The sequence below is a fragment of the Alligator sinensis genome, unplaced genomic scaffold, assembly GCF_000455745.1.
Source record: "Alligator sinensis unplaced genomic scaffold, ASM45574v1 scaffold150_1, whole genome shotgun sequence".
NCBI classification, from domain to species: domain Eukaryota; kingdom Metazoa; phylum Chordata; order Crocodylia; family Alligatoridae; genus Alligator; species Alligator sinensis.
Genome location: NW_005841840.1, coordinates 5,378,403 through 5,391,903, shown reverse-complemented (window position 1 = coordinate 5,391,903; position 13,501 = coordinate 5,378,403). Strand labels below are relative to the sequence as shown.

The 13,501-nt window shown below is 41.3% G+C and overlaps 1 protein-coding gene across 5 annotated transcripts in view; it reads right to left on the bottom strand.

The window, feature by feature from the left end:
• SPATA5 (spermatogenesis associated 5) overlaps positions 1-13,501 on the bottom strand; it is a 328,502-nt gene that overhangs the window by 258,405 nt on the left and 56,596 nt on the right. For all 5 annotated transcript variants that reach the window (XM_025204774.1, XM_025204765.1, XM_025204785.1 and 2 more), the window contains one exon: positions 1,446-1,655. In XM_025204774.1, the coding sequence (XP_025060559.1) occupies positions 1,446-1,655 (210 nt within the window). The remainder of the gene's footprint in view (positions 1-1,445; positions 1,656-13,501) is intronic.

Sequence of the window (13,501 nt, the reverse complement as noted above, 5' to 3'; positions counted from 1 at the left end):
CAAAAGAGACAAAGTCATGCTTGCTGATAAATGAGCCAAGGGGCAAACTTAACAAACGTCTTTGTGGTAGCAGGTGCCATCTCTACCCAGGAGACATTTATGGCAAGTAGGCTCTGATCCTTTTTGGGAGATAAACAGTTTATCTGTGGCTGATGATCTTTCAAAGATGAAGCTTTTGAACAATATGAAGAAGGCTCATGGTTTCAGCCCAATGCATACCGGGCAGAAAAAAACAGAAGTTATTTTCCAAAACTGAGCATTTCTTCTAGGGCTTGCCTACATACATGTTTGCTCTACAGGAAATCTGTATTTCTCATCAATGTCAAAAAAAGAAAGAAGAAAAAAAAGTGGAAGGTACCAGTGCAGTTTATGCATGCTTGAAGCGGGGCAAGTTCCCCAATTAAGTTTCACACTTGGCTATATCTACAGTAAGAGCTTTGATCAGTATAACTAAATTGGTATATACATATATACTGCTTCCCAAATCTCCAAAGCGGATAACCACAAAGGTATATTTTAGCTGCTCTTCTTGGATCTGGAACATACCCCACCCCCCACAAACACCAATGCTTTACACAAAAGAAAGAAATAATGCTTTCTTGGTAGGTACAGAGTGAAAAATAGCTTTGTTTACCAGTGACTCAAGTGTCCCAAGAGGTTTTGCAACTCTTCGTTGATGAAGTTGTAACTAGGAAGCATGTCTTAATGGAAAGAAAGAACAAAGTTCTGTGGACTTGAATGAATGGGTATTTATAGGAAAAGATTAAGCCTAAATGCCTCAGAGCTTTGAGGAAAGGACAGACCTAAAATTGCAATGTGATCCAAAGGAAGGAAGGAAGCTGTAAAATAGATGATAGAAAAACAGGCTGAGACTGAGAAGTAATGAGAAGGCCAGTGGAAGATCCTAGCAACACCAATACTCAACAGTGCTGCTTTCTACACATCTGTTCTCACTGCTTCACCCCCCCCACCCCGGCCTGGTATATTTTTTTAAACTCCATTCTCTCTTCTTCCCCTTTTTTGGCTTTGTCAGAATTTTTGGCGCAGTTGTAAATTAAAGATATCTACCCATCCATCAAAGGTTCATTTATGCTTCAATATAATGTTTTCTGATTCAACTCAGTCTTTTTTTAAAATGAAACATCATAAACTAGTAAGGCTTAGGCCAGTGATTCTCAACTAGGGGGACATGGCATCCTGACGTACCACGAAATATTTTCAAGGGTACTGCAGGATGCCACACAAAGTTCACATAGTTAGATTTACAAATATGATTCACAAGATATAACCAGAGAAAACACAAGATAAAAAGGTTGAGAATCAATGGCTTAGGCAAATCATAAAATGCAAGCTTACTCTGCAAAACAAAAAACTTACTTCAGATTTACACACAGGTCTTTCATATAACACAAAGTAAAAATAAAAAGTATAAACAAACAAATCACCTTGACTGCCAAGAAGTTGAGCCCACTTTCATTGGCCAAAGCTTTAGCTATCATTGTCTTTGAGCATCCAGGAGGTCCATAAAGCAGTACTCCTTTTGGTGGCTGAATTCCCATCCGGATGAAGGACTCAGGATGCTTAAATGGCCACTCTACTGCCTGTTTCAATTTCAGTTTGACGTTATCTAGTCCCCCAATGTCTGACCAAGATACCTGTAAAAACAACAAAAAGTTTTTACTGAATCCACGCCTTAGCACAGAACCAAATATTGTACAAAACTGTGGCATAAATCTCCCTTTTCAATAAGCCTTGTTCATTAAGTTTAAAAATATACATTAATTTTTTTAAGTTTTTTCAAATAAACACAAAACCACCCACAAAATCAACAAAGCGAAAAAAAAAAGAAAAACACTTCTAAAATAGTAAAGTAAAACTACATGAAGAAAAGGGGACATAAAATGCATACTGGACATCTACTTCAAATGCCAATTGCTAGCTGTACAAAAATACAACATAGTGTTAATTTTAGTACATAGCTGATAAAGACAGTAAAGCCATTAAAAGATTCCCAGCATTTCAATTCCTGGCTGTGTGGTATTCTATAAATATGACCACCCTTGCAGAAAAAGTACCATATGAATTTAATAGGTTACTATATACCATCTAACACACTAACACCAAAAAGCAAAATAATTCAGTAGCATAAGAACAAGTGGCTAGCGTTTTGGCATGCTGCTCTGGTAGCCCAATCTTCCTAACTTGTCAATGACAGCTTCTTTTTACCTGCCAGTCCCAATATTTATTTATAACATGCTATTTTACTGTGTACTGTAAAGTACTATGAAAGAACACTGTCCTATATTCAAGCAGTTCTACTGAGTCCTGACATGCTTAAGTGCATGAATTATTTGGGATCTGTATCACTCTATATCATAATTTATTTACTCCATCATAGATTCATACTCTGGAAATTTAACTAGCAGTTATATAAAAAATAAGATGAACATTAATTCACAAACAATTACATGTTAAAGGAGGAGAGGCAGGATTAACACATGCATATCAATATGGAATTCCCTCCATTAAATGTAATGTTGCATATTTTAAAATATGTGCTACTTTTTTTCTTATATAGTTATAAAGAAAACTGAAAACTTTTTACATCTGTGACACACTTCTATGAGAGTGCCAAAGGGTCTGCCTGTCTCTCTCTTTTGTCAGCTTCAAGGGTTAAAAACATTAAGCAAGCAATTGAATCGCTTGACATTGTCTTGAGGAATTCACCCCAGGTCTTCAAAGATAGGGAGCCAGATTTTCAGAGACATAAAATGATGATTCCACTCTAGAGATTCAGCTGTGCTTGGAAGAGTAGTAGGCATGGGACTGCACTGTTACAAAAGCCTACTATAATACATCAGCTTTATTCCCAACTTTGGAAATTGTACTCCTCCAAAACTAAAATAATTAGATAGTCTGCTTCTATTACATGACTTTACTGGTACTTTCTGAACATTAGAAGCTAAAAATGTGCCGATCACTTCTCAGTAAAGTAATTCAGCCTAAGAACAAGCATCAACAGGGTATTTAAGAAGAATAAAACACTTCAGAATTGGTGCTCAGTATGGTCAAATTCTAAACCAAATAAAACAATTGTAATAGCACTTTCGGTGTCTTGCTTTAACAGAAGGGAAAATAACGCCAATCAAAACAAGCACAAAAGATCTATACAAGTGGGACATAAACTCAAAATTGACCTGCGGTTTTAAGTTATTTGAAAAGTAAGAAGCTGATGACTTGCTGCCAGAGGAGGTAGTCACCCACACAAGGAAATTCTATGGGAAACTGTCGCTGAAGCTCTGGAAAAAGTTCTGTTTAAAATAGTTGATTTGTAATGGTCACTTTTTCTACTTCTTGAATAAATAAATAAATACTTGAGAGGAAGCACACAAAAGTGCATGTAAAATTACCTAAGAATACAGATGAATTCGCTGTGGGGGAAGGTAAAAAAAAAGAGAAAAACTCAATAAAAGGTCAGAGCAGAAAGGATAGCATCAGGAAAAGCAAAGGAATCCAGTAGCAGGGGAATTAGTGGTTAGGGCCTTTGTACTGCCAAAGCAGCTTGCCAATTTTACTAATCTGTCAATGCCAATTTTTGCTACCTGACAGTGCCAACACTTATTTCCAAAGTGCTGTTTTAGAAAAATACTATGAAAGAGCACTTTTGATTTTATTCCATCATAGAAACAAGACTGAATGAACATGGACTGACTAAATAGTTGTAAATGGGCTGCCTATGGTTCTACACAATGTTGCTTGGAATTCTGACGTTAGGGAAGGGAAGAATCAAGAGTTTCTGAAAATACCGAATGAAGTAAAAAACAGTCATCTGTGAAATTTCCACACATGTAATTCAACAAAATAAGAAACCGCGATACATTTGCAGATTCTTAACTAGCATAATGCAAAGACAAAGTCATAAAGCAGGGCTGCCTAACTCCTCAGCAGCTTAGGGCTATACAGCACAAAACTGGGACTAAGGGTCCTGCTCTACTGCATAGCCAGCATAGGCAGTGTAGGAAGCTTGGTCTGGTCCCCAGAGGCAGGGGTAGGAGGCAAAATCTGAAGGAAGGAGGGGGAGCCTAAAGATGCAGGCAACCACAATAGCAGGAGAAATGAGGAGAGTAGTGGCTGGATGGGAACCTGTGGTCCTCATGTGGCTCACCAGCTGTCTTTTAAAAGTAAGACCCTCTCCTGCCTGCTCCTACTGCCTCCCCCACTACTGCAGTGGTGGAGACAAATTTCAGATCAACACATTTATACATTTTCCACGTATAGAATCTTTTTCTTTTTTTTTGGGGGGGGGGGGGGAGGGGGAATCATCTGGATTCAGATAAATAATGTTTTGATAAAGACAGGAAAAAATATTTTTCCTCTATTTTCTTAATAATATAACTGAAAATGCTATGTTTTAAAAACTCATATACATTGCCCAAACTAAATATAAAATGAATAAATCAACCTTAAAATAATAACAGCAGCATAATCATCCTAGGGAACATCAAGAGATATAAATTAGGCCTGTCTAAATTTACAGCCCCACATTATTTTAGTATTATATAGATTCAGACCTGTAAAAAACAAAGTAATTGTTTCAGCAGTAAACACACTGTCTTTCTAGCCAGACACAGGAGATCTTGTAACAGAAAGAACATAGAGACGAATAAATTCTTACAATGAATTAAGTTATCCGGAAGCTACTAAAACTTTCAAAAGCAATAAGCAAAATTGGCTTTGTGGTAACCTGGTACAACCAAAAAAAGTGCAGGAAAAGAATGTATGGAAACTGTATTACCTCTAAATACATGAAAAATTTAGATTATAGCAAAAGTATAGAGTCAAATGACTTTAAGCAAGCTGTTCCACTGCTACATACTATTTACACCAGCAAGATGGGTGTATATGAACAGAGATAAAAAAGACAGAGGTAAAGGGAAGCTTTCCAGAAAGATAGTTTGCAAGTCAGTTTCTATCCTAGAACATGCCAAACGGAAAAGCCACTGCTCAATCCCTAAAAGCTATATTAGAACGCATGATGCACTGAATATTTAGCTAAATTTGTTTTGTCTGTAAGACCAGATGAGAACACTATGAAACTATGACTATAAGACAACGTTTCAACTGCTATTTTTGCTATTGGAAATATTTTCTATTCTGAGTATGTTTTTATTGAATTTGTTTTTTTCTTCTTTCTATTGGGAAAGAAAGTAGAACATAAGCCCAGCCCAATGATAAAACATGAATTAACTTAAATATATCATAAGAACATCTAAGAAAGAAGACACTAAATGTTTACATGTACAATTTTGAATAACTTTAAATACCTCTGTTAAACACAAAACATATTCATCACATCAAAGAAATAACTAATGAATCAGTTGGATACTCTCTGTAAATTGTCATTGGATAGGAAAAGAAGTTTGGTTTCTAACAACATATGCAATGTTCTGTCACTTTATGAAATATTTGAAAAAACTACCCACAGCCCTGAGCTCAGCGGTATAGCGATCACACTTTGCTTATGTAGGATTCCTGGGCTTCGTTACAGACCCAAATCTAACTCACCAGGTTTCATAGTTTCATAGTCGTTAGGGGCTGGAAGGGACGTTATAGATCATTGGGTCCAGTCCCCCTGCACTTGGGCAGGAAAGACTGCTGTTAGTAGAGAGAAAATTGTGATGCAGAACAGTAACACCCAAGGGCTGTTAAGCAGCAGCAATGAAACAGTAAAGCAGACACTGCACCAAGGGAAATAAAGCTATGCATAACATGAATTGTAACTAATACCAATTATATACACTTTAATAAAGGACATTATAAAAAAGGAATTTACTGAAACTGAATACTAACCTTGAGACAGGCAGTTCATACTATGCATTAAATGTGAGCATGCTGCACCCAGCCAGAGTTGCTGGAGACATTCTGTTTCTGTGGGGTGAACACTTATCCAGATGGTGAGGTGGTACACTCAGCGTCCATCGAGTTCATTGGAATGGTGAGGCAGTGTCTTGCCAGGGCCTAAAGATGTGGAAACTGGTCACAGAGTCCCAGAACACAGGCAAAGACACAGGCATCTGGCACTCTGAAGAGTCATGTAAACAGCACGTTCACTGTCATGCTCTTTCCCCCATCCTGGGATTGCTTTCAACAGCTGAGGGTCACAGCTCAGCAAACTACACCTGGTTGGGGTCCAAAATGTGAACAGCACTAAGGAAAGGAGCACCTGGTTGTATGAACTGCAGTGGCAATGACAGGTCATCCCTGTAGTATAGTACTGGTTCAGCTTCATAACTATGGCCTGGAACAGGTCCTTTCTATGCTGGTTTTCATGAGGACAACTCAATAGTTCTTGTGACTCCCTGTCTTCGACCCAGCTTATCAAATCCATCAGCTTGTTGTGTGCGAGGTGGATCACAGCCTGCCAGCCTTCAAACCACGTCAGGAGCTCTATAAACCGGGTGGCACTGTCAGCCACAAACATCACTTGATCGTGAATGTTGCCTTGCCCTAAGAGACTGCAAAGCTTGAGCATGCGCTGTGTGCTGGGTGCAATTTCCAGCTTCTCACTCAAACGGCTGGTAGTGCTGCATATGCTTGGCATGGCAATGGGCTGCACTGAACCATGAATTTCACTGTGTAAGCACAAGCTCTGGTGGCAGCAGCACAGTACCATGTGAGTCCCCACTTCGACTGACAATGGACTCCCTGTCCTGGAGCTTACGTCTTGGACAGTGCTTGAAAGATTTCTTGAAAGAAGACACCAGGCTATCCACCTTGGGGAACTGCATGTGCCAGATGTCACTTACTATGGACAGAATGTGCTCACCGTAGGGGACGTGAACAGTGTTGGGCATCATTACTTGGAACACATCACAGAAAACCTTGCACATGTACTGGCATTGTCAAACAATGCTGAAATCTTAAAGTCTACAACATAGCTGACAATTACCTTCACAATGGCTTGGGACAGTAGAAAAATTCATAGATGTGAGGTAGACCAGCTCTGTTTAAAACGCAGACAGGTCCTAGTTGGTCCAGCAGCACAGAACAAATAAAATGTGTAGCACATAGTTATTCTGAGGGTTGGTGGCTTCATCAGCCGCAGTGGAATGGGACTGATGCTCTGCCAAAGCAGCCTTTGTGGACTGTACATGTGAAGCAATCACTGAAGGGAGATAGTCTTGGCAAAGCTTGTGGGCACATGGAAAACTGCCAGCATTTGGCACATTTTGTTTCAGATAGTCCCTTAACTTTGGGTGATCAAGTTTCTCCAATGGGATGTTTGCCACTGCGAAAGGCTACACAAGGGAAAATGCTGCTTCTTACCTTGCCAAGCTACTTTCTGTAGTCCTTTTAAAAAGGGAGGACATGGTCATGTGCTTCTTGCTCTGATCTTCAGCCTCTGTAGCAGCCTCCCTCCATGTATGCCTCGGACTCCAAGTGCCAATCTATGATGGTTTTCCTGAACACATCCAGAGTTACACTGCAGGAAGTACAGAAGAACCTGCCTCCATCTGCATGCAAGATCCCTGCAGCATATTGTGCCCAGTGCTGAAACATATTTGGCCGGACACACTGAGGAAGAATCCTCCTTAGGTGGGTGCATGCATGCTGCAGGAGCATACCTGTGGGCGCTTTAAAAGCCAGCACCTAAACACTCCTGCTTCCCTACTGAGCCTATGTCAGGGGCTGAGCCTCGATTTGCTCCCTCTCCACCCCCTGCCCTTCCCCTGTGTTGCAGGACACAAGGGCTCCCTTTTCTCTACTTGCAGCTTTTAGTTTTTTCCCCTCTTGCTCAGCAATTTTGTGCCTTTTTGCAGGGCCCACCTGAGATTGTGGTTTCCATAAAAATCACAAAATCACAATTTTTGTAGGTCCCTACCTACGTCACCTACCAAATTCGCAATTGCACAATCCACAAATTCACAAATTCTGAAAAGCGGGTTCCACAACTTCGGCAGGCTTGCTGCAAAAAAAATCCAACCCCCCCCCTGGGTCTTATATATACTTCATCCTTCTCAGGCAAAGATGATCGCATCCAGCAGGGGGAGGAGAGGGAAGAAGAGAGAAAAGAAGTGGGAACAAAGAAGAGAAGGAGAAGAGAGAAAAGGAAAAAGAAGGAAAAGGAGAAAAAAGAGAAAGGGAAGAGAACGAAGTGGGAGTGGAGGCTAGGTCACATGAGTACATAGGTGACTTACAAGTCCAATCTTTGCTTTGAACAATCTGCTGCAGCAGGGGCAGGAGTGATGAGGACCGGATATGGGAGGTTTTTGTTTTCCTGGCTGCAAGTTTTTTTCATTGCTTCTGCTTCTGCTCAAAGGCCAATGCTCTGTTCTGGATTTGGGGCCTCCAGGAGGGATGGTCGCGAGCGATTTGCTCCCACAACTCTGGGTTGATGCCGAAACTCTTTAGGGACACCTTTAGGGTGACCTTGTACCGCTTCTTTGGTGTTCCGCAAAAGCGTACTCCATTTGACAGTTTGCCATAGAAGATATTCTTTGGCAGACAAGTCTCAGGCATTCTTGCTGTGCCAATTTCAGTGGGGTGTGAATACTGGGGAGAGTTGATCTTCCGAGCACCTTGGTGTATGGAATCTTGTCCTGTCAATTCATCTTCAGTATCTTTCGCAGGCAGCACAAGTGGAAGTGGTTAATTTCTTGGCATGATGCTGGTAAATGGTCCAGGTTTCACAGGCACCTCGGTCTTAGGAAGGTGCAGAGAACAGGAAAGAGGGGGCAGATACAGACTGATGTTGGTAGTGCTCCCTGTTCGGGAATCATTTCTAATGATGGAGATTTTCTACCACTAGAAATGAACATTTGTACATGGCTATTGTTCCCTCTGAGATTGGAAAACCCTTTCCAGCATTTGTCCAAAGAACCTCAGTCTCCTTCAACTTCCTTCCCAAACTCACATAGTGTTGGCTGTTTCCCCATCAATAATATGGTTTGCACAACATGAAAACAGTACATAAAACTGTAGTAGTTTAATAGTAAAACAGTACTATTTGTAGTAAAATAGTACATAAAACTGTTTTCTGATTATTCAAATATTGCGGAGGAGAGTTACTGCAATATTTAGAGGAGCACTGATATATTGGTTCATATCAGCACCGATAAAAGGAAAATAGACATTATCAGAATTGGCTGTTGTAACCAAAAATGGAACCAAAAATGCCGTGTGCATGTGCGCAGCCACAGCATGTACATAACCAAGAATGCAGCTGGGCAGGTTGGAGATCAGCGTCCAGCTAATAAGTCTGTAGGGGGAAAGGGGCATGGGGGCGGGGGGAGCAGATCAAGGCCCCCACGGTGAGAGGGAATGGGGCAGGGGCTGGGCTGCCCAGCCAGGCGGGGTGGGGCGGGGCAGGGCAGAGCCACAGGCAGCTCATCGGGAAGGTGCAGGGACGCAGAAAGGAGGGCAGCTCCTTACCGCTGCGTAAACCCTGAAGGAGGCATAGGCAGTGTTCCCTCTAAACTATGTGGCATGTGTGGCCACGCAGGCGCACTCATGCCGCACTGCCAGGCACGCCTGAGTGGCCATGCAGCTCAGAGGGAATGCTGGGCACAGGAGGCATGTGCCCCCAGGATTAGTGAGCAGGGCAAGGGTTGGCTGCCTGCTGAGGGCTCGGGGCCAGAGGGTGCACCAGCCTTTTCCCAAAAGGGAGGCAGGACTGGGTGGCAGCACTGAAATGGGGTGGGCTACAGCCACTCCAAAATTGCCCTTAACCCCCACTCCCACCACTGCCACTGCCCACCCCACCCCAAGCGCAGCCCCAGCCTAGCCTCCACCAGGAACAGACCTGAATAGGCCCTGGCCCCGAGTCCTCAGCAGGCAGCCTGCCCTCACCCTGCACACAAGTCTGGGGGGCACATGCCCCTTCTGCCTCCCCCAGGTATCTGCAGAGTAGTGGGTAGCTACCTCCCCTCCCCTCCCCCAGTTAAACCATCTGCAGCTCCATCCTGCGTCCTGCCCCAGCCCCACTCCATCCCTCACAGTGGGGGCCTCGATCTGCTCCCCTCATGCCCCTTTCTTCTCCCACAAACTTACTGGCCAGACACTGCTCTCCAAGCTGCCAGGCTGAATATCAGCTATCAGATCGGTATCAGGCGGTATGGCTGGTTAATAATCTGCCATCAGTATTGGCCAAAAAATCTTTATTGGTGCACTCCTAGCAATATTATCGTTATTGGAAAAATCAGCAGACCACAGCAATGGCTGGGTCATCAGCAACAGATTACTGTTCTAAAAAGGTTCCCAACCTCCGCTCTGAAGAGTACATTATAAAAAAAACATGATTTATTTTCACTGATATGAAGACACTGTCATACTTTCAGGAAAATAAACCTGGCAGGGATGGAATGGCATGGATACAAAAACAGCACAAGAACATCCCATCTAACAACTGCCTTCATGCATTATCTAATGGTTAATTTATACTTTCTTTGCTATCTCTCCCTTAATCCGATTGGCAAAGGACTGTTTTAAACAAAACTTCCCACTGAAAAACACTGAGTTAACATCATGAAAGCAACTTCAACTTAAAGCTGTAAAAGCTTTTGCTGCTAATCAACAACAGAGCTCAAAAATGCATTCTCTGGAGGGGCAGACGCTTCAGTAATATATCTTAAAAATAAAATGAACACTTAATACTGTATTAACAGTATTCCTATCCAAGTTTTTGCACCCTAATTCAAAATTTTCCCATGGCTGATCATTTATTTTATGCTTTAATTTATTCTTAGTCGACAAACAGAATTAAATGTCAGACACAAAACACGTTCAACAAAGGAATTTAATCCCTGATTTACCAAAAGTAATACATGTGATTGTCTGCTTACTCAGATACCTGCTTTTTTCTTTTCTTTCCTTTCCCTCTTTTTTTGTACTGGGGGTGGGGGGGGCGGGGGGCGATCTTTTGAAAATAAAAAGATGAAAGAAGCTAAAGACTAATCACTCCAGACTAGAAACACTGTTGTGTACTCACAATGTGTGAGCCAGAAAACAAAATTAAAATTTATGATATCCAACTGTTGGATTATACCACTTCTCAGGAAACTAATTCAGGGTGTTTTATTATTTTAAAACTATCATTTTTAAAATTGATATGAACAAAAACAGTAACAAAAGCACTTTTTGCGGGTATAAACTACTTCAGAGCACATAAGTAACTTATACCAGTGCATCATGGCTGACAACTAATAGTCCTAATTGGAAATGTGGCCAAGTTCATGAACTGTAAATATATTACTGATAAAAAAAGATGGAAAAACTAATCACAGCAATTAGAATTTAATATAGGTGTCATTTCTTGTGACAAGGAAATAATTCCAGAGACTTCCAAAGGGATTCTCAAAATATAGGTATTATGATCCCAAAACACAAAGTGTGGTAGGGCATAAGTGACTAATATTCTTGCACAGGATTATAAGCCAAATTACCAATTTCTACAGTTACAACAATTTTGGTAACCACCTACCTGGTTTCTCTCACTAGTAAGTATCTAAGCATCTTAAGAAGTATAAGAACATTAATTTGATCAGCTATGTTTTTTACCCACTTCAAATTCAGGAGTAAAACCAAGTTCTGATATTAGGTTGAGACGTGACTAAAAATGACCATTAAAATAGCATAAAATGTTACATGCCATTTTGAGTTAACCAGAGAATTAGAGGCTACATTAAATTTGTGCATTCTAATATTATAAAAGCCTTAGTCACTCTGTCTGTCCGTAATGCTTTATTCGCACTCTGATTGGTTCTCAGCAACCAATCACAATGCTTACTGAAACAACCAATCAATCAGAGTGCTCTGCACAGACAGAAGCGCCGCTATAACAGTGGGGACTGAAGGGCCGGAGCAGGGGGACGAGGCCAGCAGCGCTGGCCCCCCTCCCAACCCCGGCCCTGCTCCTTGAAGGCAGAGGGGGACAGCGGGGACAGTGCCACCAAGACAGCAGGGACTGAGGGGCTGGAGCAGGAGAGTGGGCACATGGAGTCGGACTCGGGGAGGAGGGAGGGCAATTCTTGATGGGCAATTGTCTAGTATGGTAATAAATGTTCCAGACAACTCGTTATACTTCACTTAAAAAAAAAAAAAAAATCCTCCCATGAGTTTACAACAATACATAATATGGCCAGCAACCTAAACCAATTGTTTCATAATAGGCACCCTCCCATTAATAAAAATGCAACCATAAAACATTCCTTATTAGAAACCATCCTATACTAAAGTATTTAAAAATGGATGAAAAATTTCTTCTTATTCATTTCTCTTGTGTATATTTATTCTTGACAAAAATGAAAATGAAAAGTGGTTCCCATAGTACATGAATGGGCCACACATTTCAGTATACCTCTACCACAGAATAAGTTTTTTAAACAAGAAACAGCATGATTTTATAAAACTGTGAAGATAATATGATAAAAAGATTAAAAGAAAACACTACTCCCTTCATTCTACTCATACTATGATGCCAATCCTATAAAAGTTTACCTTTAAAGCATACGTTGCCCCTTTGACGTGAAAGAAATTAAGTGTGTGATTAAACCCTTACAGAATAAAATCTATATTTGTAAAAATCTGGCTGTCTAGCAGCAATATGTACAATATTTCTTGTGTGCTCAGTTCAGTAAATAACAAAACTCTGACTGCAGTTTCTGGGAAAGAAAAAAGAATGAAACATAGGAAGGAGGCACCAATGAACCGAAGAAACATCTAGTTGTTAGGGAACAAAGCAGGAAAGCCTGACTTCAGCTCCCTAACAGACTGTAGTACAATTCACCCCAGAGATCTTGGGCGAGAGATATAGTTTGCCTGTGTACCTCAATCCCATCTGTAAAATGTGAGTAGATGTGCCTTCTAAGGACACAGGAGTGTGCTGGGGAATAAACACACTATTCTGAAGCATTCAGATACTACTGCAGTAATGGGGGGCCATTTTAGCATCTAAGATAGATGGGACCAAATTCTAAATTTAAATTTCGCTGGTCTAAATCTTAACTACAATATGAAAGGAGAAAATGTCCATTGATTTCAATAACAAAACAAAGTATGACCCACAATAACATGCAGTGTGGGAATAACTACCTATTATTGTATGATACAATTCTCCGTTGAGTCATCTTTGTATGATGATGCTTACTAGCTTTCTTCTGGCGTTAGGGGTTTTTTCTCCCCGACTTGAAGCTGATCTATGTACCTGTTGCAGTTTTCTGAAATTTGCTTAAGCTGCTGTTAAAAATATTTATTTTATTGATCTATAAACTGAGTAAACCCCTTCATGCCTCTCAGTCCATTTCCACTGAAATGGACATATTACCATATTTACTCTATTCCATGAACGACTGGTGCCTCCTGAGACTGGGGGGGGGCACCATTTGTAGTCTGCGGTGAGCGGAGACCACCCGCAGATGCTAGCAGTGGTGCCGGCGGCACTGAGCAGGGACCGCCTGCAGACACTGGCAGCAGTATCAGCAGGCCGGGGGGGGGGGCAGCACGG